Raw genomic sequence first — 21,886 nt, forward strand, 5'->3', positions numbered from 1 at the left:
TGCGTCCTGCCCAGTGCCATGCACTCACTGGTGAACCCCGGCCGGCCCCTGGGCTCCCCCACCCCCCATCAGACCAAACAAACCTTGTGATGGTTGGGAGACGCTGGGCTCTAGATCCCCCCTGCCCGTCTCATTTTGACACCCCCGGGGCCCTCAGAGCTGGCGGCTGCGGGGGTGATCCCTGCTGTACCGATCCGGATCCGGTACATCTCCACATGGAGCGCTTGGCGTGGGCCGGCAGAGGAGATGGTAGGAACCGAGGGAGGTGGGCGCTGGGTGAGGATCCTGCACTGAGCCGGAGTTACCAGCTGGGCGTGAGCCCAGGAACGCCGCCTCTTGGATCAGCCTCGGTGCTGGTTTTGCCATCGGGACTCAGGTGCGTCATCGAGCCAAGGGGGCTCCTCACGTGACTAAAGGCAAGTGTCTGAGTCACAGGGGCCTAGATCCGTCGCTGCCTCTTCAGGCCTATTGACACACTGCCGCCCGCTCTTCCAGCCCGCAGTGGGTCCGATCTCATTACAGTAGCGTGAACCCCTTGGGGAGGCTAGCCCCCCGGCCACGCCCTTCCACTCATGGCCCTGCTCCCGCCCACCAGAGCCCTGAGCGCCCCCCACGGCCACAGCCCCGCGCCCCCTTTCCCCTCCCCCCTGTAGCCGGAGGAGCCCCGGCTGGCCCGCCCTAGCTTGCACCAGCTGGTCCCAGCTGCACTGGCCCAACAGCCTGAGTCTGCCAGCTTCAGGGGAGAGGCGGAGTGTGGGCGGGGCCTCGAGTGGAGTGTGGGCGGGGCCTTGGGCGGAGTGTGGGCGGGGCCACAGCCTGCGTTCGGGGAGGCTTAGCCTCCCCTGGCCTTTAATACCTGCTGCCCATGCACAGTGGCAATGTTGAGCAGGAGGAGGGAGGTTATATTACCGCTGGATTCGACCCTGGTGCGACGCTACTGGAGTCCCGTGTCCCGTTCTGGGGCCCACAGTTCAAAAAGGAGGTTGGTGAATTGGAGAGGGGGCAGAGAAGAGCCACAAGAATGACCGAAGGATTAGAAAACCCGCCCCGTAGTGACAGACTGACGGAGCTCCATCGAGTTAGCTTAACCCAGAGAACGTCACTTCTCTTTTTCACAGTCTATAAATGCCTCCAGGGAACTGAAATTTGAAAGCAGAGGGCTCCTCGGTCTGGCAGACCAGGCCTGACATGAGCCACTGGCTGGAGGTTGAAGCCAGACAAATTCAGACTGGAAAGAAGAAGGAAGAGTTTGGGCACCACTGAACTGGAGGATCCCAGTGGTCCTGGCTGGCCACAGACTCTGTGACTCACTCGGCACGGATGGGCCTTGGGCAGCTCCCCCCGCGGTGCGTGGGCAGGGGTGGAGGCATCACACACGGGATGCCGCGCGCTCACCCGGGGTATGGTGATCCGGGCCGGGCCCTGCAGCACCAGAGAGGGAGCTCCGGGAAAAAGAGAAGAAAAATAATTGCAAGGTCCTTGGGAGAGTTGCCCAGCCCCTCATTCTCCCCTCCTCCCCCCATTGAAAGCAGGAGCTGCCACGTGTGTTCATGAGGGTTATACGTCTTGCTCGGTGACTGGCCCCCAGAGGAGAGGAATCTTCCGCAAGCAGTTCCCGCAAGGGATTAGTCCGATGGCTCATGCATTAGTGGGCCCGGGTTCAATCCCCAGGGACCCTCTACACCGGGGGGGGGCAAACTTTTTGGCCCAAGGGCCACATTGGAGTCTGAAACTGTATGGAGGGCCGGGGAGGGAAGGAGGTGCCTCCCCAAACAGCCTGGCCCCTGCCACCTATCCGCCCCCTCACACTTGCCGTCCCCTGACTGCCCCCTCAGAACCTCTGACCCACCCAACCCCCCTGCTCCTTGTCCCCTGACTGCCCCCTCCTGGGACTTCCTGCTCCTAACCATCCCCCCTCCTCCTTGTCCCCTGACCACCTCCTCCCGGGACCCCCCCCCAACTCCCCCCCCGGGATCCCAGCCCCCTATCCAACCCTCCTCCTTGTCCCCTGACCACCTCCTCCCGGGACTTCCCGCCCCTAACCCCCCCACCCCGGGATCCCACCCCCTATCCAACCCCCTCCCCCGCTCCCTGTCCCCTGATCGCCCAAACCCCTATCCATACCCCCGTCCCCTGACAGCCCCTCCGATATCCCACCCCCTATCCAACCCCCCCTGCTCCTTGTCCCCTGATCACCTCAACCCCTATCCACACCCTGACATGCCCCCTGGGACTCCCACGCCTATCCAACTCCCCCTGTTCCTTGACCCCTGACTGACCGCCCCCAAACTTCTGCCCCATCCAATTGCTCCCTGTTCCCTGACTGCCCCCCGGGAACCCCTGCCCCTTATCCACCCCCCCCCGCCCCCTTACCATGCCGCTCAGAGCACCAGGACTGGCAGCCGCGCCGCCCGGCTGGAGCCAGCCGCACCGCCCAGAGCGCTGGCGGCACGGCGAGCTGAGGCTGCGGGGGAGGGGCCGGGGGTGAGCCTCCCGGGCCGGGCAGGACGGTCCCGTGGGGGCCTGTGGGCCATAGTTTGCCCGTCTCTGCTCTACAAGAATCTCAGTTGGTTGCACTGAAGGGGGTCCGGGGGCAGAGGCAGCCCATGGGACAATTATGCACGTTCTGCTAAGGCGGGCATGTGCCATGCAACGCTACCCGCTGCTCCATTCGCCTGCCCTAGACTCGCCCCTTCAAACGACCCCAGCACACGCCCACCCACAGCACGACCCCTCCGCGGCGGCCCGGGGTCGTGTTGTGAAATAGCATCAGGGCGCCGAACGGGACGGGACGGGCCGTCCCAGGGAGGGTGTCACTGATTTCCTGGCTTCCATTTCCTGCAAGTGCCTGGGCTCTGGTCAGCCGGATTCATCCCATTTCATCAGACTCCCCTCCTCCACCCTGATTGCTACACCCCTGGGGTGGCTGCAGCCTGGCCTGTAACCGACCACCTAGAAACGCATGTTTGATTCTCACTTCTTCTGGCCACCGGATACAACACAGGACAGGGGCTGTGCCAACATCTGCTATTTCCTCCCTAGCCACGAACTAGGGGGCAGTGTGGCCTAGTGGACAGAGCCCTGGCTTAGGCTGTGAACAACTTGGGTTCTGTTCTGGGCTCTGTCACTCATTTGCTGGGTGACCAAGTCACTTTGCCATCCCGTGCCTCAGTTTCCCCAGCTGTAACCTGAGGATGGTGATACTGACCTCCTGTGCAAAGCACTTTGAGACCTGCTGATGAAAGGCACCACCTAAGAGCTAAGTATGGTGGCCGGGGACCTGCCATTCTGGGTTTTTGGTTCGGGGCCCACCGGCCGACCAGGTTGATAGGTCGAAGGCCAGCAGGGCAGGGCAGAGGGCAGAGAACCTCGCTCTGGGGGAGCTGGAGCGGTTCTCTTAGACAAGCAGCCAGGCTGGCTGGCAAGGCTCCAGGTGAGCTGTTCCAGTGATGAATTACCCTCCGGGTTAACGATGTACGCCTCCTTCCCCGTCTGGGTTTGTCGGGCTCCAGCCTCCAACCCTGGGATCTGGTTCTGCTTCCGTCTGGCTGTGTGCAGAGCTGGAGAGGTTGGTCCGTCCCTGTTCTTCCCTGGCCCGTCCCACTCGGGTGGACCTCTGCTGCTGAGGAGATAAGATGGGAGGCCGGACACGCCCTCGGCCAGCACCCCGCCGGCTCCCGAGGAGATAAGATGGGAGGCCGGACACGCCCTCGGCCAGCACCCCGCCGGCTCCCCCTGGGTTAGCGAGGAACAGCCCAGGTGTGGAGGCATTACAGCGGCTGTCACAACTTCTGCTTTTGTGGTGACGGCTCTATCCCCGGGCCTCTTTGCCTTGCAGCCCGGGAGGTATAAATCGCAGTCTCTGTCTTTGCTTTGCATTTGGGGTGTTGCAAGGCCGGTTCCTCCTGACTCGGTATAAAGCTGCTGCCGGGGAGGAGTTCTGGGCAGGACGCGGTGAAGGTGGCAGTTGCCCGAAGGTAAGGCGATGCTCTTGTCTTTCCTTAGACGGGGAAGGCGGGGGGTTATTATCAAGATTCCAGGTGAGGCCCCTTTGCACGGGGCACTGTACCCAAAACATTTATAGCCAGGATTTTGCTGGGGGGGGAGGGAAACGAACCATCCCCTTGAAGCTCTGTGATTGTGCCCCTGCGTTTTAGGAAGAGGCCTTGTCAGGTTCTGGTTTGTGGCTGCTGGATTCGTGTCCTGCAGCAAACGCGTCCCATGGGCCAGTCACATGCAGGGTGCCATGAACATCAGAGCTGCCAGACTGGGGCAGGCCAACGGTCCATCTAGCCCAGGACTGTCTCCGACAAGGGCCGCTAGCCGAGCCTCAGGGAAAGCAGAACAGGGAATTTTGGAGCCGTCCACTCCTGTGTTCCCCTCTCGGCTTCTGCCTTCAGCCCTGTACCTATGTGGGACGCCAGTGACAGGTAATCTCACGCTGGCCCTGTGCCCCAGGGGGATCTCACCCCCGGCCGGGCCTGCTGCCCCAGGGCTCTCTGTGTCCCCCCAGGAGATCTCCCGCCCGGGGGAGAATATCATACCACCTGGCTTCAGCCTTTTCAACATGAGCCGCTGTTCTTTTCCCCCAGGGACTCCGTTCCGAGCGGCTGTGGTTATTCCCTTGGGGATCCTCCCCCCCCCCAATGGCCTGTGTTTAAGAACGTGCCCCAGTGTCCGTCCGTCTTGGGGGGTGGGAAATGGACAGCGCCAGATGAGGTGTTTACACGAGCCAGTCAGCTCAGCTGTGTGCGGACGGGGCCGAGGACCCATCCTGCACAGAGACCCTGCCCTGGTGTGGTGGGGAGCCCTGTGCATGCGGGGGGGGGGGGGGTGTTGCAGGATTAACACTGGTCTTCAGACAGTTACACGTCCATTTCGTGCATAAAGTGAAATCTGGGCCCAGCGTCCTCCACTGCCCCGACCCAGTGAAACCGTGTGGTTCTGGGCGGGGAAATGAGGGAAGCTGGTTTTAGGGAGCCCAGGCAGGGGAGCCCCCTTCCGGCCTGCCCCATATCTGTCCTGGGGGGCTCCTCATGCCCGGTGCTCAGGGCTGTGGGGGCGAAGCCGCTCTTGGCTAGGAGCCCCTCAGGAAAGGCTCTGCGTCCTCACAGAGTGCCCAGCGCCGTGGGTCCCAACAGGGACTGCAGGGTGCTGGTGCAGCAGGAATACGAAAGAGCAAATCCTCTGCTCTGTGACCTGGGGGGAGGCTTCCCCGCGCAGGCCCCAGCGCGGAGCTGGGCCCCCTTGGGCTGCGGTCCAGGATCAGGCTCTGGTGTGAGCTCAGTAACAGCCCCCGGGGTATTCTAGGGGCACAGTATTTTCCCTCCCCTCTGGCTCCTTTCACTCCCTGCACCTCACCCCCACGGTGCCTCCCCAGCCCACAAACCATCCCGGGCGGCTCCCCTGCCTCTGATGGACGCCCCCCGTCCCATCACATAGCACCAAGGTCTCCTGTGGAGCTAGGAACCCCCCCAAATCTCTCCAATCCCCTGGGCGCTCAGTCCCCACCCCCTGCCACGGGATGACCCCTCCCTGTACAGGGGCTCCCACAGCTGCCTTCCCTGGTACAGACAGTCAGGGCTTCCTGCGTGACTGGCCAACGCTGGGGATTAAACTGGAGCTCGCCCAGCAGGCGTCCCGCCAGCCCCAGCTCCCCAGCCTGGCTCGGGAACCAGCCAGCACCTTAGCGAAGGCAAAGGGCTTATTTCCCAGAGCTGCGGTGGGCCGTATTCGCCCTAGAGCTGAGATCTTACATCCGGCTGCAGTTTCCTCCTGCTGAAGGACACTGTCCTATCACCGCACTATTGCTCACCTCCCACTCCCGTGCATTTCTCTTCCTCTTCCCCTGCGTGGGAGGCGGTGCCGTGATCTCACGTGGACACACGGGGAGCTGAGCCAGAGAGGCTGGGGAGCAGAGGGATCGCTGCTGCAGGACCAGCCGCTCTCAGCCCCAAAGAGAAACTGAGGCCTAGCGCCGCCAGGGTACCTAGGTCCCAACTTCCACTGATTTCAGGGGGAGCCTGGCCTGAAATCTCTGCACCTGGGAGGAGCGGGGCGGAAGGGACTTCACGCAGGTACCTCAACGCTGAGGTGAAAGACCCGCCCCCTGGCCGTAGCTGGCCCGGGCTGTAAAATTGAAGTGTAGACGTGTGGGCTCGGGCTGGAGCCCTCGCGGGATCTCAGAAGGCGGCTCCAGCCCGAGCCCAAATATCTCCACTGCGGTTTTTAGCCCGGTGGCGTGAGCCCCCTCAGCCCAAGTCAGCTAAGCCGGGCTGAGACTGGGTGCGGTGGGGTTTTTATTGCCGTGTGGACGTAGCTACTGTGTCTAGGGGAGAGCCTGGAGTTTAATCTCGCCCTGTGTCTGCTGGCTAGTCAGGCTGAACAGCTTCAGGACAGGTGAAATCCCCCCGCCCCCCCCCCGCCTCCGTGCAGCAAGTCCTGTGTGCCTGCCCCATCTCCGCTTAGCCCTGTTTCACAACGACCAGCGGTACCCAAACTCCCGCCCCGCCCCGCCTCGGCCAGGAGTAGAGTCGCGGCAGGAGGCCAGGGGCTGGTGCTGAGGGCTGGGAGCAGGGCCGGGAGCAGGGAGCAGTGGCTGAGAGTGGGGACCGGGGGCCGAGCCGCGGCCAGGAGTGGGGTCTGGGGGCCGAGAGCTGGGTCTGGGAGCAGAGCCAGGGCCGCAGCCGGGGTGGGGCTGGAGTGGGGCTGGCTGGCGCTCCCTTCATAACCCCTGTGGGGGCTGGCCCGGGCCCTGCTACCCCCCTCATGCTAGGGGGCACGGCCCACAGTTTGGGGACCCCTGTACTAGACACAGATGCGGGTGCAGCACTGACACAAGGCCACGGAGAACTCGAGAGCGGGCGTGTTCAGTTGTCAGTGATTAAATCTCTGGGGTATTTTCGCCATGGTTTGTGGTCAGGTTGGAGCAGGCCTCCCAGGAAGATCCCGGGAATGGGTCCTGAGATCCACGACCGCTGAGGAGTGACATGTTGCAGCCTCGTGGCGCCCTGTCTCTGGTTCCTTCCTCGGACATCTGGTTCAGCAATGGCCTTTGCACTTCTCTCTTTATACCTAGATTCCTCATTCACACACAAACCAGAGTTAATTTACACAGAACATTTTAAACAGGAATGCACAAGAAAGCAATCACGGCATTCTTTCACTTATGTTAAAATGCTAAACCGACAACAAAGTAGTGACCTTAAAACAGCTGTTACTGCCTTGAAATCAGCCCAGACAGATTCCGACTGATGCATCTTTACCAATGGCCCATTAGGCCGTTCCTTTCTGCTGTTCAAAACGGGTGGCTGGCAGGATACGATCAAATTATACACCAGTACATTTAATACACGCTCCATTCTTATTTCATTATTCTTTATTTTAAATGATACAAACTACAAACATAAAATCCTACTACTACATGTCCCCCTTTTGATCCCTTAAGAACAATTCTTGAGTGGGTCATATTTGATACAATTATTTGATAGCAATATACTGAGAGACAATTTGAGCTTGTGGTTGTAAATTAACAAACTTTTTTTTTTATTTAACAGCACGTACAACACATTCCTAGCAAGCAAACACAGGACAATATTAATACAACTAGTAATGGGCGAAACATAATAGACAATGCCCTTAGAGGTCGGGGACCAGCCTGTAAAAACGTCGTACCAATGATGGGCTGTCAGGGTTTTTTTAGACTTAGCAATTTTTAGCATGTTTTTATTGGCATGTAATATTTGAATGACACGCTGCCCTACATCCCTCTGTGTTTGTTGTAAAAACTGAGTTACCTTTTTTAGTTTGCCTCTGGAAATTTCCACTACATGTGTCTGACGAAGTGGGCATTCACCCACGAAAGCTCATGCTCCTATACGTCTGTTAGTCTATAAGGTGCCACAGGACTCTTTGCTGCTTTTACAGACCCAGACTAACACGGCTCCCCCTCTGAGACTTTCTTAGTTTGTTCTATACACATATTCCCAATGATGTGTCCTTGCTGCACGGTTCTGCAGTGACAGGTAGGGACAAGCACACCCATTTCTGAGGGCTTTATTTTGTACACCCTTGGGTATTTAATCATTTTATTTTTTTTAGCTTATTGACCTATAACCCGGGGTAGCCAAAAGGATCCATGATCAATTTTGGGAGCGGGCTTTCTTTATATATTTTTGTTTTTACAGATTGTTGGTGAGTCCAATTTATACCAATTTTTATTTGTACTAATAGTGGATTTAACAAGACTTTTACTGGATGACGCTGAGTCACAAACAATTCTGGTATCTTTATTTTAATTGGGGAACCTCTTTCGAATGCATATTCTTTGGTCCAGGTTCTGGTGCACGTGTCCGGGAACGACAGGGTCAGTTCACTACGGGGTATTGGACAGTATCCCACAATAACTGGTAGTGTTGTTCCTGTCTTAACAGGCTTATTTTTCTGATATGGTAATTGTGGATAGCTGGAACTCCAGGTGGTATTCCCATAGGGACCCTTTATTTTAACGCCTATTTCCCAGTGGTTTGGTATTCCTGTGGTGTTTATAGGTGAACCTTAAGTCCCACTTCCCCTTCCCAGGCATACCTAGGGAGGTGGTGGAGTCTCCTTCCTTGGAGGTTTTTAAGGCCCGGCTTGACAAAGCCCTGTCTGGGATGATTTAGCTGGGAATTGGTCCTGCTTTGAGCAGGGGGTTGGACTAGATGACCTCTTGAGATCCCTTCTAACTCTGATATTCTATGATTCTATGATTCTATATTGGTATTTCCTAAGGGTTTTAAGAGGTGGCTGGTATTTTTATCATACCATTCCATGAGGATCACTAGATCACGGGTAGGAATTCATGACTGGTTGGCGGGGCAGTGAATTATTCCTTAAATATTGGCTTATAAGGAGGGCTACATTTTTTTTCCACGATTGCTGTAATTATCTGGGCACTGAAGGTTCCCAGAAACAGGTCACGCTAAACCTTACACTGGCGTCTTAGTTTTATGGATTAAAATAGTGGTGGTTAAGCAGCGCCTCGTGCTCAGGTTCCGGGATGTTCTTTTCTGCAAAGAATTGAAACATCAGCTATTTTGTCCCCATTAATAAGTGCCTGTCTTATTTTTCAAGTTGTCAATTTGCCCTCCTTTAACATTTCAGTAGGGGCGCGTTGCAGCTTCCTGGCGCCACTACATCTGTCTCCGATTCCTTCCTCAAACATTTAATTCAGCGATGGCCTGTACACTTATCTCTTTACATTCCTCATTCACACACAAAACAAAATGAATTTACACCAAACGTTTTAAACAAAAAAAAAAGTTTAAAAAAAAAGTTGCACTGCACAAGAAAACAATCCCGGCGCTCTTTTACTTATTTTAAAATGTGAAACCTACAACAAAATAGCCTTAAAACATCTGTTACTGCCTTAAAATCAGCCCAAACACAAATTCCAACTAACACATCTTTGCCACATGGCCCATTAGGCCATTCCTTTGTGCTATTCAAAAAAATAGCTAGCAAAATATAATCAAATTATACACCAATACAGTTAATACATGCTCCATTATTCTTTCTTTATTTTTTATTTTAAATTATACAAAATACAAATGTTGCCTGCCCAGAACTGGGCCTCGAGATGGCAAACGGTTTCGTTGCCCGGTGTGCTTGGCACCAATAAAGACACCGAGGGGAGAACGCAAGCCAAGTTTATTTCAGAGCTCTGAAATGGCACTAGGAGACCAGCATGTCTCAAATCCAGTGCAACAAATACAAACACATTTTACCTCTTATACTCTAAACTGTTTGCATACATCTCTTTGTCTGGCTGTTCCTCCTTACCCCTCCCTTCCAGACAACTGGTACAATAAACTCTACAGAAGCTTGTGAGAAAACTTTCCCAGTCTTTGCGACCTTGGATTAGACGCCTGCAAACGAACTACCCCTCCTTTCCCTCGCTCCTAATCTGCTAGTGTGAGTGAAACTGCAACCATCTGCTAAAAAGCTGACATTACATTTCTGCTTCAGCCTACTTCAGAGCCTGTAAGCAGTTAGCACAGAAGTAGGTGAGAGTTCCCAAGATGGAGTCACTGTGGTTCACAGACCCAGAGCAGAAGAGCTTCATCGGCACTTTTGGCCTTCCGCTCTCCCGAGTTACCTGGTAGCTATGCCTAGTGGACCCCAACACAAACATAAAATCCTACTACGACATGTGCACCCGCTCGCTGGTGCACATGATGGTGGCTCCTGTCCCTGCCCCCGTGGGGGTGGCGCCGGCACCCCTTGCATGCCCCCGGCCGCACTGCAGGGGACCAGCTGCCTAGCGATGCCCGTTGCCATCACACAAGGAAACAGGAAGATGCAGGGAGGGCTGAAAAAAGACCAAGTCTCTACAATCGCTAGCGTCAGCAGAAACAAGTTCTCGTTTTTATTTTGGGCGAGAGGCGTCTTCCCCTCCCCGGCCCTTGGGATGGGGGGCGGTCCCCTCGCTGCAGGTAGCCCCACCTGAAGCCTGGCCAAGAGGGAGACCTCCCTCCTCTTCGTTCTCTGGGTCGCTGTGTTCTCCCCACAGCAGGGCAGAGGCCTGGGGGCTTTTCATTCTCTTAGCAATGATCAGGTTGTCTGGGGCGATGCTTCCCACAGAGGGGCTGGGTAGAGCCGGCTCCCACACCATCAGCCACAAGGCAGCGCTCCTGGTGCGGGAATGGCTGGGTCCGGTTCTCGAGTGGGAGAGGATTAAACGCCAGGCGGAAGTGTTTGAACAGGTGCCAAGGAATTGAGGGGGTAATTGTGAGGCGGAAGGGCCGGGAAACACAGGCCCAGGGGATTGTGGGATAGCATTGGCGGCCTCTCCAGACATGAGTCAGGCAACCGAGGCTTAAGCTGCGTCCGCACTGCAAAAAACCTGGTCTTGGACCCGCGTCACAGTGGGACACAGCTCCTCCACATGGCTCCCTGAAGGAGCCTTATCTCTGTCGTTGCTTCATTCCCTACTCTCCCCTAAGAGCCTCCTTGGGTTCACCTCGCTGCAGTCAGGCAGGGTCATAGGCAAACTGAGGCGTGTAGGACACTTACAAAAATAATACCTATAACTCCCTCCTTCTTCACAGTAATTAGCCATGGGACCAACCCGCCTAGGGACAGGGTGGATTTTCCAACACTTGGAGTCTTTACATCAAACGTGGATGTCTTGCAGAAAGATCCGCTCACAAGCTCAGATAGAAGGTCTGGGCTGGATGCAGGAAACCTTGGGAGAGGGTCTCTGGCTTGGGCTATGCAGGAACTCAGGGTAGATAGTCAGAGTGGTGCCTTCTGGGCTTCCAACTCCCATCCCAGTGGGACACCAGGGCAGGACCGTGCCACATTGGGCCGCAGAAGAGCTGGAGAAACCGGATCATCCATGGCTCAGTGGTGCCGCTGAGCCATTCCCAGGGCTATAACCAGGGCCGGCTCCAGGCACCAGCACAGCAAACTGGCGCTTGGGGCAGCCCATGGAAAGGGGTGGCACATCCGGGTCTTCGGTGGCGGGTTCCTCAGTCCCTCTGGGAGGGAAGGACCGGACGCCGAATTGTCACCGAAGAACGAAGCGGCGGCGGTAGAGCATCCGCCGAAGTGCCGCCGATCGCGGCTTTTTTTGGTTTTGTTTTTCCTCTTCGCCGCTTGGGGCGGCAAAAATCCTGGAGTCGGCCCTGGCGATAGCTAATGCAGGGGGAACCTCCGTTGTCACCCATTCCTCCTCTCCTTTCCAAGATCCAGGATGCAGCACAGACCGCTAGGCCCGTAGGTCCAAAGTGGTACCCAGGGGACCAGCCCTACAGCCCTGTCCGTGCACACTAGCAGTTGTGCACACGGGAAATGAAGGACTGTGTCTACAAGTGGACTCGGCTGCCCTCAGAATCCCACCTGTTGTGCAGGTGCAATCGACTCCTGACGCATCTGCGGGCATAGACTCAGAGAATCACAGAGGTGTAGGACTGCAAGGGACCTCAGGAGGTCATCTAGTCCAGTTCCAGCACTCAAGGCAGGACTAAGTGTTATCTTTCTAGACCATCCCTGACAGGTGTTTGTCCAAACTGCTTTTAAAAATCTCCAATGACGGAGATTCCACAACCTCCCTAGGCAATTTATTCCAGTGCTTCACCACCCTGACAATTAGGAAGTTTTTCCTAATGTCCAACCTAGACCTCCCTTGCTGCAATTTAAGCCCATTGCTTCTTGTCCTGTCCTCAGAGGTTAACGAGAACAATTTTTCTCCTCCTCTTTCTAATAAGCTTTTATGTACTTGAAAACTGCTATCATGTCCCCTCTCAGTCTTCTCTTCTCCAGGCTAAACAAACCCAGTTTTTTTTTCAATCTTCCCTCACAGGCCGTGTTTTCTAGATCAGCGGTTTTCAACCTTTTTTCATGTGTAGACCCCTAAACAATTTCAAATGGAGGAGTGACCCCTTTGGAAATCTTAGCTATAATCTGTGGGTCCGCGGACCACAGGTTGAAAACCACCTTTCTAGACCTTTACTCATTTCTGTTGCTCTCCTCTGGACTTTCTCCAATTTGTCCACATCTTTCCTGAAATGTGGTGCCCAGAACTGGACACAATACTCCATTTGAGGTCTTATCAGTATGGAGTAAAGTAGAAGAATTACTTCTCCTTTCTTTCTTAGAAAACTCCTGCTAATACAGCCCAGAATGATGTTAGCTTTTTTTGCAACAGTGTGACACTGTTGACTCATATTTAGCTCATGGTCCACTATGACCCCCAGATCCCTTTCCGCAGTACTCCTTCCTAGGCAGTCATTGCCCATTATGTATGTGTGCAACTGATTGTTCCCAGTGGCGTAGCCAGCTTTTAAGAGGAGGGGGAGCAAACCTAAAAAAGGTGCCCCCCTTGGCTCCTCCCTCTGGCCACGCCCCCAGCTCCTCCTCCAGCCACTCCACGCCCCCCCCCCCCTTGGCTAGCTCCTCCGGCCGCACCACGCCCCCTTCTCTGGCCGCGGCTGCCAGCCTGCCGCCAGCCTGCGCCCCCCTCCCTCGCTCCTCCGGCCATGGCTGCCGGGCCACAGCCAGCCTGCGCCCCCCCCCCCCCCCGCGCCTTCTCCGGCCGCTTTTGCAAATTGTGCTGAGGGGAAGGAGAACAGTCTAATCCATCCTCTTTGGAACCCCCCTTTCAGGTAGTTGAAAGCAGCTATCAAATCCCCCCTCATTCTTCTCTTCTGGAGACTAAACAATCCCAGTTCCCTCAGCCTCTCCTCATAAGTCATGTGCTCCAGCCCCCTAATCATTTTTGTTGCCCTCTGCTGGACTCTTTCCAATTTTTCCACATCCTTCTTGTAGTGTGGAGCCCAAAACTGGACACAGTACTCCAGATGAGGCCTCACCAATGTTGAATAGAGGGGAATGATCACGTCCCTCGATCTGCTGGCAATGCCCCTACTTCTACAGCCCCAAATGCCGTTAGCCTTCTTGGCAACAAGGGCACACTGTTGACTCATATCCAGCTTCTCGTCCACTGTAACCCCTAGGTCCTTTTCTGCAGAACTGCTGCCTAGCCACTCGGTCCCTAGTCTGTAGCAGTGCATGGGATTCTTCTGTCCTAAGGGCAGGACTCTGCACTTGTCCTTGTTAAACCTCATCAGGTTTCTTTTGGCCCAATCCTCTAATTTGTCTAGGTCCCTCTTTATCCTATCCCTACCCTCCAGCATATCTACCACTCCTCCCAGTTTAGTGTCATCTGCAGACTTGCTGAGGGTGCAATCCATCCCTTCATCCAGATCATTAATGAAGATATTGAACAAAACTGGCCCCAGGACCGACCCCTGGGGCACTCCGCTTGATGGTAGCTGTCACATGAGAACATGTCGGAGCAATTGCCCTTTATCATTAATATTTGTCTAGGGCTGTAAATGGACAGGAACTGTAGCTGTTACCAGAGCCCCCACCCCAAAGCGATGGCAGACCAAAGGGGTGGGGTTTGGTTTATATTCCCCTTTATTAAGGGGCAAAAAGGAAAAAGAAAGAAGTGGGGGGAGGGTCCAGTTCTGGGTTTTGTGGGGGAAAATGAAAAGTTTCTCACACACCCCCATTTTCAGGAAAAGCCCATTTTCCATTGAGAACAGTCTAAAGGGGAAGAGGTGGAGCAGTTTTCCTTGCTGAGTGTGTGGTGCTCAGCCCGGGGGAGGGGCACTTAAGTGGGGGTCCGTGCAGCCCCTGGCACAACCGGCTGCAGTCTCAGCTGGAGTCTCTGGGGGTTTCCATTATCCACAGAATCAGCATGACCAGCTCGGCAGTTGGGCACACCAGCCCCTTGCCCCAATCCAAACACCCCCACACTTTAAAAAAGTTTGGATCTGGGTCCAGTTTGGTACAGGCCGTCTCAGCCCATCTCTGGCTTTTACACTTGCACGGGGTTTATAGGTCTGGTTCCCACAAAGGGTTAAAAAGTAGGGCTGGAACCCCTGCTGCTGTGAATTGGCCTCCTTGGAGCTATGGTGGTTTACAGAAGCTGAGGATCGAGCCCACACAGACCGCAGGGTTGCTTGTAGCAAGACAGCATGTTTGCCTGGCACATCACACTCGGTTGGCAAGTATTGATCCGGCTGGGGGAAAAGGCTAAGTGGGTTCTGCCGAGTCAGTGAGACAGGTAGCACAAAGGGAGCTAGAGTAGAGAGAACCTAGGGTGTGGGCTGAGCAGCCCTGAGGGAGGAACCGGAAGAAGCAGCCCTCGTTTGAGCTGGTGTTTATTTTCTCTCCCTCTTGTTTTCTGTGCTAATAAAGCCAAATTCCATCCTGGGGTGAGTGCAGACGGTGCAGAGAACGGGGCCTGTGTCTGAGGGCAGGTTGAGAAAGGTTCCCGTTTCCTGTTACACACAATTGCTCACCGGAGGTAACACGCCTGAGTTGTTGTCATTGATTTCCCTGTATTGCTGCAATGTTTCCACTGAAGATATTTACCAGAGCAGCCCCACAACGAAGGGTATGACTCATGTTCGGTGACTCTGAGAACACGCTACTCAGGGTGGATGGTGCGATCCGTCGGGAGGGACCCGAGTACTTTACAATGGGCAGTTTCGCCTCCGTTTGCCGAGCAAGGGCTGCATGCTCTGCTCCGTGGCTCGATGTCCCCTGTGCAGCTCAGGGGCAGGTTTTCTTGAAAATGTAGCCGCCCGTGGGTGGTTTTTCTTGATCTGCAGGAGGTGGCAAATAATTTATATTTGTGTTCCCACTTAGATCACCGAATCATAGCAATGTAGGGAGTAGGGACCTCAAGAGGTTGTCTGGCCCACCCTCCCACGCTGGATTAAGTATCCCTAGACCATCTCAACAGCCGTTTCCCCCTTATTCAACCAGTCAGATGTCCACAGCGGATTTTAACAGATGGCCACACCCGGAGTGCAGTGGCCATGGACCTAGCGAAAGGCTGTGTTAGATGGAGCTGGGCCCTTTTCTGCCCCCGGAGAATGTTGTATTTCAGCAGAAGGCCAGGCTCACCAACCTCCTTTTCTGGGGTCAATCCAGACGTGATTCTGGATCAGGAAATCCACCTGTAGCAGGTGGCCACTTGGAAAAAATATCTTGAGGCCAGGCTGGGTAATTTGATGCATGTTTTTTCCTAAGTGGTGTTGGCTAAAGTCCAGGCAGAGTGAGTTACTCTGATAGGTTCACTAGCGTGGGCAGCAAGTGGACCCCCCCCCCCCCCCTTTGGGGAGGCTAGTCCACCCCCCCGAGACCCAGTCCCCCCACCCACCAGAGCCTCAACTGCCCTCCCACCCCGTGTGGCCGGCGGAGACCCAGCCTGCGTGCCCCAGCCAGCTCCCCCGAGCGCCAGGCCATCCCCAGCACTGGGCCGAGCTGCTGCGCCCCCCGAGTGCCAGGCTGGCCCCAACGCCGGACCAACCCGCTGGCCTGACCCCCCCACCTGGCTGGCCCCATTGGCTTCAAGTAGAGAGGGAGGGCGGGGCCTCGAGGCACAACATGGGTGGGGTCACAGCCTGGGTCAGTGCATTTAACAGGCCAGATTCTCAGCTTGACTAAATCAACATATCTCCATTATCCCCCCAGGAGCGACCCCAATTCACAGCAGCTGAAGATTGGGTCCAATATCAGTATGCGCTTATTTGCCTTAGGAGAAAAAAACAAATGAATCCAATTTCCCCCCTCCCCCCCCCCCCCAGCGAACAATGGGACACCTCGCAGGATGTGGGGCACTCAGATGGGCGCGAGGTGATCTTAGCACTTACTGATGAGAGAGAAAGGGTTTGCAATGGATTTCATTGACTTTTATAGGTAGGGAGGGGTTTTCACGTGGCAGGAGAAAGGGTCTGGAGGGAAAATTGCCAAATCATGTTCTTCTGCATGGAGCTGATATGGGGGGGGATGGGGGTTGTGTTATGTACCCCAGAATCGTAAAGAGATATAGGAAAGAGGGAGAAACGAGACGTGCGTTCTTTTGGGGTTTTTTTTATCATGTATCAAGAAGGCCTAAAAGATTGTTGGAAAAGGTGGTGGTTTGCTTGTTTTTTAAAGTTAGAAACTCGGGTTTTTTCTACCCTGGGTGTCTATGGCTGTCGGGTGAGCTAGTGACATGATGACATCACAGGGTATAAAAGACCGAAAGCTGCACCCACCGAGAGGGGCAGGATTTCTACTCAGCCTGTTTGCAACTTTCTTTATGTTAAGGTCTCTTTAACTCCAATGTCCAGTGCACACTCGGGAGAAAGGACTTCTTTGTTAAAAGGTTGCTTATTGGTGCCCAAAAAATTTATTTAAAAGCACACAACTTGGCATTCCTCCCCAAGCCCTTTGGCGCTCCTGCCAGCTTACCAATATCTGTCTCTATGAGATCATTTTTTAAATCATCACAGTAGCAGCCCCTTTTAGCTAAGAAGACTCAAAGCACTAATATCAGTGGCACCCATCTGAATGTCCCACAGCCTAGTGCTGGAACTCTGTGGCCCTTCCCCTGTCTAGCCACATAGATTTGTAGGACCAGAAGAGACCCCGAGAGGTCATCTAGGCCAGTCCCCTGCACTCATAGCAGGACTAAGTATTATCTAGACCATCCCTGACAGGTGTTTATCCAACCTGCTCTTAACAATCTCCAGTGATGGAGATTCCACAACCTCCCTAGGTAATTTATTCCAGTGCTTCACCACCCTGACAGTTAGGAAGTTTTTCCTAATGTCCAACCTAAACCTCCCTTGCTGCAATTTAAATCCATTGCATGGGCTTAAATTTTACATGGTAAACCCCAAACAGTTCTAACTTTTCCTTAAAGAGGAAAAGAGAATATAAGTTTTAGGGGACTTCTTTTACTGGCCCCACTGCCTGGAAGAAAGGACTCTGGGGTTTTTATCTTTATCTCTATGTATGTGTAAGAACAACTGCAACGAGAACGCGGCTTGCTTTGAGGCGCTTTCTTTAAAGATTCCCTTTTCTAGCAGGTAAGATCCTAGTTATTTTGTCTCTGTCTTAGGTACTTATCTGTCCCCCCACCCCCCTCACCACAGTGTCTGAGCACTTCACGAGCTTTAATGGCTTTCTCCTCACAGCTCCCCTGGGAGGTCGGAAAGTATGGTGATCCCAGTTTCACAGCCAGAAACTGAGCTGCTACGTGAGTTGCCCAAGGTCACGCCCAAAGTCTGTGGCACTCTCACTGTTGGACCATCCGTCCTTTCCCTCCTTGGTTTATAGCTGGAGCATCTCTGCAACAGTTAGAACCCGTCCTTAACGTGGAAAAAGTTCTGGGCCAAATTCCCTGCTGGTGCAATTCAGCAGAACTCCCCGGTCGCCGTGTCAATTTGCTTTAGCAAATCTATTCGGTTGTTTTAACAAGTCTATGGGGAATTCAAACATTGAGCCAGATCCGCAGCCGATAGAAATCAATGTAACATGAGCACAGGTTCTGTTTTAACCATCCTATAGCACTGAATAGTGAAAACGATACATCTGCTCCAGAATTCTACAGCCAGATGATTTACAAAATAAATGAAAGACAAGGATCTCCTTCTCTAGTCCATTGTGTAGGTTTTAAAGTAATTTCTTTAGAACCCCGTTGATCTGTTCCTGATTAAATTCGATACAGGGCTTTTTCCGTAAGGGTTGGAAAGACCAGAAACTTGCATCCATCCATCTGTTTATTTAGAACATAAGAACGTCCATACGGGGTCAGCCCAATGGGCCAGTATCCTGTCTTCCGACAGTGGCCAATGCCAGGTGCTTCAGAGAATGACCAGAACAGTTAATCATCGAGTTATCCATCCCGTTGTCCACTCCCAGCTTCTGACAGTCAGAGGCTTTGGGACACCTACAATATGGGGTTGCTCCCTGACCCTCTGGGCTATTAGCCATTGGTGGACCTATTCTCCGTGAACGAGGTTCTTTTTTGAACCCTATTATCATTTTGGCCTTCACAACATCCCTTGGCAATGAGTTCCACAGGTTGACTGTGCGTTGTGTGAAGAAATGCTTCCTGTTTGTTTGTTTTAAACCTGCTGCCTATTCATTTCATTGGGTGTCCCCTGGTTCTTTTGTTAGGTATGTGAGGCACCCACCCAGTATTCAGAGGAAACATTAAGAACAGTCCCACTTCGACACAATGTGAAGCCGTAAATAACACTTCCCTGTTCTTTTTCTCCACAGCAGTCATGGTTTCATGGAACTCTACAGTATCCCCCCCTTAGTCGTCTCTTTTCCAAGCTGGAAAGTCCCAGTCTTATTAATCTCTCCTCATATGGCAGCTGTTCCATCCCCCTAATCATTTTTGTTGCCATTCTCGGTTTCTTTTCCAATTCTAACAAAGCCATTTTGAGCTGGGACGACCAGAACGGCACGCAGTAGTCAAGGTGCACTACGGCATTCACGGTGTAAAGCATCCGGGTGCGCACACCTTGACTACTGCTTATACCGCCGCAGTCACTGTTGTTTCCGAGACCCTGCTCGTCAGAGATAGTTAGGTGTGTAACTCCTACTGGGTGCCTTCCAGATGTTATGGGCTGAACCTCACAAACACGTCTATGGGACAGAGACGTGAACCCATGACAGGGGGCACCAGAACCGGGGGAGGGCGGGGGCAGGGGGCCATGGCTCCCCCACTTTTAAAAAGTGGGAGCGCTATGCCCTCCCATTTTTTTACTGTCCGTAAGGGCAAGCAACAGAGGGGAGGGGACAGAGAGGAGCGAGCGGGGGGGCGGGGTCTTGGGGGGAAAGGTGGTGCCAGGGTGGGGCCTTGATGGATGGGGCGGCACAGGGGTGGGGCCTCAGGGGAAGTGGCAGCACGGGGGGGGGGGGCACAGTTTGGGCACCAGTGGCCTCTCCCACCTTTAGGGACCTTCCACTGCTCCTGACCCACGACCTCCAGTTACCAGCCAGACGATTTGCACAAGGGTCTGCGGCAGACCCAGGAGCTGAACGCGGCTCTCTCGTGCTGTAAGTGAACATCTAACCACAAGAGCAGCCGGCCTGGGTGTGCAGCCCCCTCGCTGCTGGTTCAGGACACGGGGAACATCCTGCTTTCGATGACTTGCTGAGTTGTGTTCTCTCTCTCCCACCCCCCACCCCCTTATCACCCGAACAGGGCCAGAGCAATTCCTCCAGCATGGGTGACTGGACGTTCGATGGCGATTTGTCTGATCTCTTCAAAGGCTACAATTACAGCGACTACAACACCATCAACCCCAGCGCCGCGGCCGCCCCGTGCAAGCCTGACAACCTGAACATTAACAAGTACGTGGTGGCGGTGGTTTACTGCCTGGTGTGCCTGCTCAGCCTGGTGGGTAACTCCCTGGTGGTGCTGGTCATCAGCTACAACCGGCAGAACCGCTCGGTGACCGACGTGTATCTCCTGAACCTGGCCATCGCAGACCTCCTCTTCGCCCTCACCTTGCCTATCTGGGCCATCTACCGAGCCCACGAGTGGATCTTCGGCACCTTCATGTGCAAAGCCATCTCGGTCCTGCAGGAGGTCAACTTCTACAGCGGGATCCTCTTGCTGGCCTGCATTAGCGTCGACCGGTTCCTCGCCATCGTCTATGCCACCCGGGCAGCCACCGAGAAGAGGCACTGGGTTAAATTTGTCTGCTTGGGCATCTGGGTTTTCTCCATCGCGCTCTCCCTGCCCATCCTCCTCTTCCGCGAGGCCTTCTGGCCGCCGCACAGCGGCACGGTCTGCTACGAGCGGATTGGGGACGAGAACACGGCCAAGTGGCGGGTGCTGCTGAGGATCTTGCCCCAGACCTTTGGTTTCATCCTCCCCTTGCTGATCATGCTCTTCTGCTACGGGGTCACGGTGAAGACCCTCTTCCAGACCAAGAGCAGCCAGAAGCAGAAGGCCATGAAGGTCATCTTGGCCGTGGTGCTGGTCTTCTTGGTCTGCTGGCTGCCCTACAACATCACGCTGGTGGTAGACACCATGATGAGGACCCGTGCCATCGCTGAGACCTGCCACCGGCGGAACCAGATCGACGCAGCCCTGTCTGTCACCCAGATTCTGGGCTTCACGCACAGCTGCATCAACCCGCTCATCTATGCCTTCATCGGGCAGAAGTTCCGAAACAGCTTCCTTAAGATCTTGGTCTACCACGGCTTCGTCAGCAAAGAGTTCGTCTCCCGCTACGGACGGGGGTCCTCCTTTGCCTCCACCTCTGGCAACACCTCCACCACCCTGTGACGGCCACGCGACTCCTCCACTCACCGGGGATAGCGTCCCACCACTGCTAGTGTCAACGGCCGGCCTCAGCTTCTCACGGTGATCAGGACCACACAGATTCTGCTAGCACTATAGCCTCAGTTTACCAAGCCAACCAACACCGTCCAAACTCTTTTACCCAGCAGAGATCATTATGCAGATTACAATTATGCAGAACACAGCAGCAAAAAGCAGCCACCTCTTCCCGGGATAATGCTATGAAGATCCTTCAACCCCTCCCTACAAGAGAATCAGATTGTTTGGGTCACGCCCATTAAAAAAATAATTAACAACTCCAGACAATCCAAGGCTGCATTTCTCTCCGCGGCATCCCGAGTTCCCAGTCCCCTCGCACAGTGGGCTTTAGGAACGACATCAGAAAAACTTCCCTTCCCGCAAAGGCGTGTAGAACGGAGAGTCAGAGTGCGGGGTGGAGGTAGCCGTCAACGTTAGCGGCTATAAACTAAGACTGGAGATATATTGTGCTAGCAGGAATATTGTCCTTAACTCTGCCCTTGCAGCTCCATCAACCTTTTACGTGCATTTTACATATTTCACATGGAGAACCGAGTATTGTTCTATATATTTTTTTTAGGTGCAGAATTGAAAAATGTAATTTACCAAACCGTGCCTGCATAACTGTGGTCACCCCGACATTGGATTTGCGATCGTACGTTAAGACACTAAGAGATGCTGGTTTAATAGGAAGGAGAGCGCTTCATGAGGAAGGATTAGGGGGTGTTTGAACATTAGCTTTACATCTGTTGATTGTATCATGAACATGGAATCGTTTTACTGAGTAGACAAGGATTGCTAGTTGGACGGGCTTAGATAGCTATGCTGATATGTTACCATGATAGGTACTGTAGTGAAACCGTAGCTAGCTAGATAAGATGTTTGATATTGGACTTGTTGAAGTGTCTTTACATTTGTGTGCAGTTATGACCTTTTGGATAAATTAGAATAAGGCAGGAAAGTTGTTTTTAAAATACAGTTGTGACAAAAGTTCCATGTGGTTTCAATAAGGTTTACTTTCAATTTTAGTGGTGAAAACCGGGGCTTGTCATCAGCGTTTTTCACTTCTAAAAATATCGATAATAAACTCTTGACTTCTACAGTTTCAGATCCCGGACCCTTTGCGCGTTAGATGGCAAATATGTTGTCATCCAGAGTTTCAAACATTAGAGGCAAAAACTTTGGGTGTCTAAAACTTGAGGTGACAAAATA

The 21,886-nt window shown here is 53.9% G+C and overlaps 1 protein-coding gene across 3 annotated transcripts; it reads left to right on the forward strand.

Moving 5' to 3' along the window:
• Positions 1 to 2,871: 2,871 nt before the first annotated feature.
• On the forward strand, positions 2,872 to 21,776 carry LOC101954115 (C-X-C chemokine receptor type 2-like). Of its 3 annotated transcripts, none has more exons than XM_005279730.4 (2): positions 2,872 to 3,977; positions 19,550 to 21,776. In XM_005279730.4, exon 2 carries the CDS (start codon positions 19,571 to 19,573, stop codon positions 20,639 to 20,641), a length of 1,071 nt encoding a protein of 356 aa, XP_005279787.1. In that variant the 5' UTR covers positions 2,872 to 3,977; positions 19,550 to 19,570; the 3' UTR covers positions 20,642 to 21,776. The 3 variants fall into 3 exon arrangements, with proteins under 3 accessions (XP_005279787.1, XP_065417450.1, XP_042698961.1); XM_065561378.1 differs by lacking the exon at positions 2,872 to 3,977 and adding an exon at positions 4,008 to 6,077; XM_042843027.2 differs by lacking the exon at positions 2,872 to 3,977 and adding an exon at positions 16,189 to 19,401.
• Positions 21,777 to 21,886: the final 110 nt, after the last annotated feature.

The sequence above is a fragment of the Chrysemys picta genome, chromosome 11 (assembly GCF_011386835.1).
Source record: "Chrysemys picta bellii isolate R12L10 chromosome 11, ASM1138683v2, whole genome shotgun sequence".
Lineage (NCBI taxonomy): Eukaryota > Metazoa > Chordata > Testudines > Emydidae > Chrysemys > Chrysemys picta.